At 36.8% G+C, this 7,965-nt stretch overlaps 1 protein-coding gene across 1 annotated transcript in view; it reads left to right on the plus strand.

Moving 5' to 3' along the window:
* The first annotated feature begins 5,651 nt into the window (after positions 1-5,651).
* The window catches only part of LOC144966211 (uncharacterized), a 119,460-nt gene continuing 117,146 nt past the window's right edge, over positions 5,652-7,965 (plus strand). The window contains exon 1 of the mRNA XM_078902392.1: positions 5,652-5,804. Within this exon, the coding sequence (XP_078758518.1) occupies positions 5,747-5,804 (58 nt within the window). The 5' untranslated portion in view covers positions 5,652-5,746. The remainder of the gene's footprint in view (positions 5,805-7,965) is intronic.

Genomic DNA, 7,965 nt, shown 5'->3' on the forward strand with positions numbered 1-7,965 from the left:
GTCCTTGAAAAAGGCTCTTTTCTCACATTCTCTAACCGTATTCAGGTGTAAAACGAGTACTTGGCCGCGTTGTCTATTGCGGGTAAAAATTGTAATAACGCCTAACAGGCGTCATGTCATATCTTGTTCTACATGTTACGTGTTGCTGTTGGCCAGGGACCCCTTGTTTAGCGCTTCGAGCTTTGAGTTTAGTGAATATTGCGCTATATAAAAGCTCAGGCTAAAAAATACTGTATGAAACTATAGCTATTTACAACTCGACTTGAGTATAGAGAGGAGAGTGTATTGCGATAATACTATCATCTTTCTCTGTAATCCTCCCAACAGCTGTCTGTCGTACCCCAGGGGGTTTCAGTAGTGCCGCGCTGAGGACCGGACCGAGGACCGGTCCCACGGTCTTTTAGCTGTGAACCGTGGTCCGGTCCCAAAGAGGAAGACCGCCGGCGGTCCTCACTTCTTATCACCTTTCAACGGTCTGGCGCCATACTACTTCCCCAGCGATTCGTTGCCTCGGTCCTTTGCCTATCTTCCACCAATCACCACCCATCCCACTTAATTAATCGCACCCACCCCCCTTTGCCATACACTAAACGACACAGACGACCACCTCCCTCCACTCCGCAAACCGCCCTTTCGTGTGTGAGATGGGGGGAACAGGAGGCGCACGCCTTGGACGATTCCATTATACGGGGTAAATTTCAAAATTTACTACACCATAATGATCGCAATGACAATGATCTATGATGAAGGCATGACCCCTCTTCTCTAATGGGTTATTGTTTGAAATGTATGTGACTACTAAAGATGTGTGTGTGTGTGTGTGTGTGTGTGTGTGTGTGTGTGTCTCAAACCTAGCAAGTTGCAAGTCTGATTTTTTGTTTTCTTTTGTCCATCTCTTGTCGCCACTCCTTTCTATCGCATTGTTGTCATTTAAAATAATACAATAATATTAAAATTTCGTTTGCTGTTTTAACTAATCAAATAATATGAGTTTCATTAGTTTCTTCCTTCCAAAAAAACCAGTTATAACGTCTGTATTTTTAAAAGGTCCAATAGAATATTTGGGGACCCCGATAGCTCAGTTGATAGAGCACTCTCTTTATACGCACAGGGCCAGAGATCGATCCAGGGTGCAGTCGAGTTTTTTTCTGAATCCCTGTCTATTCAGCAGTGAATGGGTAGCTGGGTTTGTTAGATCTGGCGAAAAGTCACCATCGACCCCACTTATTACTTATTACTTATTACCGCATCCACCCCCTCTTATTATAACTTCACGTCTCTCTCTTACTCTTCAATGCTCGCTGCCCTCTCATGTGTGTGTGTGTGTGTGGGGGGGGGGGGGGTAGGAGTTGCGTGTGTGTATAAACGCCACGAACAACTCGATCAACGCCTTGGGTGATTCCATTATCTCCGTTAATGGGGATAAATTTCAAATTTTATTCACGCTAAATTATCGAAGTAACAATGAAGTACTGTGATCAAATAAAGAAGGCATCACCCCTCTTCTCTAATTAGGTTACAATTTGAAATGAGTGTGACTACTCCGTGTGTTTTACTCCTGTAGACCACGGTTTTCATCGTGTAGCGGTCTTTAACGGTTCAAGAATGAACGATCCCATGGTCCCAAAGGTCAAAACGGTCTCTCAGGAATGTTCAATGTCGAAAAGGACCGCCGGTCCTAGGACCGGTCCTTGCGGTCTTCATTTCCCAAGGACCGTAGGACCGTGGTCCTTAAGCTTGCCAAGGACCGCCCCGCACTAGTTTCAGGCAGAACGAATCAGAACAACGAAACCAATTTAATTCACATTGAATTTTCATGGCTTTTTTATTATTAATTTCAATCTTGATTTTTTAACCATAAGAATTGCAAAATAGAGCATTGGTAAAGAAATGTATCTAGAAGTCGAGAGTGTTCTTTCTTAGCTTGCTTGTGTTTTATGATTAATTTTATTACACGATTATTAATCAGTATTTATTAATTCTTTACCTTCTTTTTTTTAACCAACACAGTTTTAAATTAAAATATTGTTGGTTGAGTGATATCGATATATGAAAACAAATATCACCGCATTATTATTGTATTTTAATGACTTGTCAACCAACTTATCGATTGGCAATCGATATAATAGAAAATGTGATTTTTAAAAATATTGATTAGTCTTAGTACGAAATTGAATTCAAAACAAAATATATGTTATCTTGGTTATTATTATATAACTAAATTATGTTTTCGCCAAGCTAGCAATTTGTCGACGAAGTGACCATTCCGCTATAATCCACACACAACACACACACACACACACACACACACACACATGTATAATTACATGAAAGAAAAAAAGGATAAAAAAGCAAAGACTTTAGACCAACCCCCCCCCCCCAAAAAAAACAAAAAAAAAAAAACCCAAAACAATTAAGTATAGAAATATGATTGATAATCAAATAACCACTAACGGGGGGGGGGGATCCTCTCAATAGGCACACAAACACACACACTCGCGCGCACAAACACACACACACACACACACACAAACAAATACACACTCGCCCACACACGCACACAGACACACAAGCACACACTCGCACACACACACACACACTCGCACACACACCCACACCTTCGCGCACACACACACACACTCGCACACACACTCGATGACACACACTCGCACACACACACAAACAAACACTCGTGTACACACACACACACACACTGGCACACACACATAAGCACACACCCGATCGCACACACTAGCGCACACAAACACACACTCGAACACACACATTTTACATATATATATATATATATATATATATATATATATATATATATATATATATATATGTGTGTGTGAAAAAAAATATGGTATGAGTATATATATATATATATATATATATATATATATATATATATATATATATATATATATATACATACTCATACCATATTTTTTTTTACTCTGACAATCACAATCACACGCACATACACGCTGTAATGCGATTATACAGAGTCAATGGTGTTACCGGCCAGGTACTCATTTTATATGTGAGTACGGTGAGATCATGTGAATAAAAAGCTTTTACCAATGACTCAACTTTGCGTCGCAAACAGAGGAAATTCGAACCGTTGACCGTCAAGTCTGTTTTAAGCGTGTATACTGGGTGGGGTTCCCTACCTCCATAGTGGGCAGGGAGGTACTTACCGTGTCTTCTATCCCCTTATATCTGTTTTCCAACCTGCTTTCTGTCTTTGTCTTGGTATGAGATTGCTTGGTTTTGTCCCGACCCTGGCCGGAGTCCTTGGCTGGGAGGGAAACAGTCAAATGCATTGTTAATCTTTTGGGAGATGATATTTTTTTCCTTGTAAATCATCTCTCTGTTATGTATTATTATAATTGTTATTTTTAATGTATAATGAAATGTAAGCATTTGAGTGTATTCCTCTTTGTGGGAACTTGTGCTTGTGTCTGGGTGAGACTTATAGGTGATATCAGACTAAGTACATTGATGGTATGCTCTTGGAATCTACATCTGATCCCTATTTGTTCCCAATTCCCCTTTGTCTTACTCTCTCTTGGGTGCTTTAATTGTAATTCTAGAACTTTCGACTATCCCATTTTCTTCCTTTTTACTGGCGCTGATATAACCTAAATGTGTTGCAAGCGCCGTAAAACCCTTAAAAGCAAAAACATAAGCGTGTATACAAGCTTTGAATAAAGACATTGTTCCTTTACACCAATCTATATCAATCTTGTTTCATCAAATTCCATCAAAAGCGACGCTATCATTGTAGCACTTGTGTTGTGTGTGAACCTTCCGATAGGCGAGAATGACAGTGAGATGGGAGTACTTGCATTCAATAGATACCATTTAGTGGTTCCTCACACTATTTTTAATACAATCCATTTCTTAAAATTTATATGAATTTTTCTCCATTTTAGCATTGGGAAAGAATTCTACGATAAGTGAGCAAAATATATAAGACATCAAATGCTAAAAATGTCTCTCCGTGTCCAAATAAAAAAAATCTCTGTAGAGTTCTCTTACGAAGTCAAAAAAATGTATCAATAGAAATTGAGTTCAAATTTTATTGAACACTTGCATTATAAATTTTGAGTTGATCGACCTATTATTTGTGGATATATATATACATATATGTATATATATATATATATATATATATATATATATATATATATATATATATATATACAGTGCAACCCCTGGATAACAGCATCCCCCGGGACCGGAAAATTATGTCGTTATCCAGGGGTGTTGATATTCCGAAGTTTTCAAGATGGCGGGAAAATGGGCGTCGTGAGACCCTTGAATACATAACAATGAGATATGCGGACCACACAGAGAGAAGATACGTCCCAAGAACGTTAGAATGTATATTTCTCTTGTTTACTGGGTGTTTACCAGGTACGCTTTCTCTCTCCGATGTTCATTGTCATTGTTTTGATCATAAACAGTGCTCAAACGCCATTTATCAACTAAGAATAACATTTAAAAAGTCCAGTGTCAATATCAATATGATGACAACACCGCACAAGAACTCAGATACACACATCTAGTTTTGATTTTAATTAAAATCCATGCGATACTTCAGATGCTTTTTGAATACAAACATTTTTATTTAAGTGCACCAAAATTTACAGGCACTTAATATTAGTAGATCCACATCTTCCAATAAAAATAACAAACCAAACAAACAATAAAAAACAAAACAAAACAAAAAAACGAAAAAAACCCCAACAAAACTCTGTATTAATCACAATAATATCAAATTTGGACTGATGTTTAGGGAAAAGAAACTGATTTTTCAAATGAAAATAATAAAGTAAAACATTTTTTTTGTTTTCTCGGTTATTCCAACATATTCTAAGACCATAAATATCCATAATCGCCCCCCCCCCACCCCCACCTATTGGAACAGACATTGCTTTATATTAGTTTACCTCCACTGACCTCATGTCAGACAAGTCGCTAACAGGGAAAGCTAATGAACCCTTTAAGAGTGCGAAATGACGATGGTCGGTCTATCAAATATCGGTATCAATTGCCGATTATTGTTTTAACGATGTCGCTAAACAGGGGTTTTACTGAAATATATGTCGCTATTTTGGGGGATTTTATTACTAATAACGTATTTTAGAAAATGGGACCAGAGGTCAATGTTGTTATCCATGGGTTGTCGTTATTCAGGGGTGTCGTTATACAGGGGTTGCACTGTATATATATGAAATGAATATTGTGACACAAAGGCTGGAAAATTGATTTGTTTTCCCATTCACTGATATATATATATATATACAAATATTATAATTACATTTTCATATTATAATATATATTATATATCATAATTATACACCAACAACACACACACACACACACACACACACATTATATATATATATATATATATATATATATATATATATATAAATGTGTGTGTTGTGTGTTTTCTATAATTTGTACATGCGTGTATATATCTGTGTGTTCTCCATCCGATTATGTTAGCCCATTTTCCAATATCAAGATGATCAAATACTGGGGATAATCGGTTAACAATCACCTAATCCGAATCCAATCAATCGATATTTATTCATTAAAGTCGACTATATAAAGATGCAGCTATTTTACAAAACAGTCTCGTTCCGGGTTTTGAACCGATAACGTTAGGAGCTACTACGTACCCGGAGTTTCTTGGCGTCCTGCTGCGACCAGCAGATATTTCGTCAGGATGAGGGTCTGGATTTTTTCCCTGGCGCTTTTCCTTGTGTCCCTCAACATTGAGAAAGGTAATCAGATGACTAATTTAGTAAAATAAGGGCTGTAGCCTCATTGTATATAATTTCCTAAAAAATATTTCAGGAGGAGAAGTATTTAAATACAGAATATAATTATAGTTTATAGATAGTTTGCGTTGATGGACAAAGTAGGCGTTTGAAAGAAATTATAAAGTGTTGACGTTTTATAATTAAAAATCAGAATTTATTTCATTCGAAAACTACAAAGATGTGTTTTCTGTTTTAGGCCTATTCATTTTCGAAATGTTAATTGTTGCTGTAGGTGTAAAGCGCTTTGAGCATGTTTAGTGGATTTTGCTTAAAATGAATGGTCAGGTTTAGTTTAGTTAGTTTATAAATAAATGAAACTTTACACGTTGTCATGTGATAAAGGAGAGCGCACTAGATCTTATCGGCTCCGAACGCTATTTACTGTAAATCCCCAAAAGCTGAAAATGTGCATTCTGGCGACACAGTTTTCAATCTTATTTATAAGCAATTCAAATTCTTTTGATGTTTAGGATTTCATAATTCTGACTTCTAATTTTTCAAACGCCATTGATGTTTTGACGTAGAATATAATTTTAAAACTTAATTTAAAAAGGTACCGTAACAGCCGGGGCCTGGGTTTAATTCCTCTTATTACGGCAAACGTTTTATTCTCTATTGTCTTCTGGCACTTCCTCCCATAGTGGACAGGGAGGTACTTACTATGTCTTCTATACCCCTATATCTATTTTCCAACTTGCTTTCTATTTTTTGTATTGGAATGAGATTACTTGCTTTTGTCCTGGCCCTGGCCGGATACCCTTACTGAGAGGGAAATAGTCAAATATGTAGTTAGTTTTGGGAGATGATATTTTTTTCTTTGTAAATCATCTCTCTGTTATACACTGTATTATGCTTTGTTTACATATATATATATATATATGATTTGTAAACATTTGAGTGTGTTCCTCTTAGCGAGGACCTGTGCTTAACGACAGGATGAGACATTTAGGTGATCTCAAAATAAATACTTTGATATTGTGCTCTTGGAATCTACTGCTGTTCCCTGTTTGAACCAATTGCCTTTGTCTTACATTTTCTTGGGTGTATTTTAATTGTAATTATATAACTTTTTAACTATCCCATGTCCTTTTTACTGGCGCTGATATGACCTTAATGTGCTGCAAGCGACGTAAAACCCTTAAAAACAATATTCTGGCACTTTGGACATTCCCCCATAACAATGCGGGTTATCAGACCGGCAAATAAGCACATATCCATGTAGATGATTAGAAATTATTTTTTTTAAAAACAGATTCATTTCCTTTTGAATTTAATCTAAAACGCATTTAAGAAGCTCCCTATTTTACATCCATTGATTCAACGATTGAAACACTTGTTATATAGGTCGAGATTTAAGGCGCAATTGATCAGTAACATATCCTTTAGTGAAAACGTTGTAACCTGCAGGATTGAAGAAATTTCCATTGCGGCTCTATGTGGTCTAGTGCTATGGCCCTTGCCTTCGGACCGGAAGGTCCTGGGTTCGACTCCCACTCTGATCGGCGCATAGTTGAATACCTGGAGAAGTCTCTTTACTCACATTCTCTCACCGAACTGAGGTGTAAAATGAGTAACTAGCCGTTAACAGCGTTGTCTGTTGAAAAAAAAAAAAGAATTAGCGCTTAACAAGCGTCCTGTCTCGTCCTACATGTTTAGTGTTGCTGTTTGTAAGGGACCCATTGTAAACCGCTCAGAGCACCTTTAATGGATATTGCTCTATATAAATGATTTAATTATTTTTTTAAAAAGGTTATTTAAACATTTCAGTCTCGCCATTAAACGTGTAATGCTTACACCTAAATAAGTCAACAAAGTCAACTAAGTCAACAAAGAAAACTCACATCATGATTTCATCAAAACATTATTTACCGTTTACGTTTTTAAATAATCCAGTCTAATCGCATTCTGATATTGATACTTTTCCAACTTACTTAAGCGCTCGGGAATTTTCAATTGGCTTTTTAAACTTACTTTGGTTTTTGCATTCCAAATCCGATTTGCTGATTCAGAGTCAAGTTTTCTTTTTTATTACGGTTATTATAACTGTTGATATTAGGCCTGGGGGGATGTTCATAAAATTAAAATGGGTAATCCATTAAAGCTGCCGTGCCCTGGAAAAAAA

Source organism: Berghia stephanieae, chromosome 1, assembly GCF_034508935.2.
Source record: "Berghia stephanieae isolate SIO BIC M18660-M18661 chromosome 1, UCSD_Bste_1.3, whole genome shotgun sequence".
Lineage (NCBI taxonomy): Eukaryota > Metazoa > Mollusca > Gastropoda > Nudibranchia > Aeolidiidae > Berghia > Berghia stephanieae.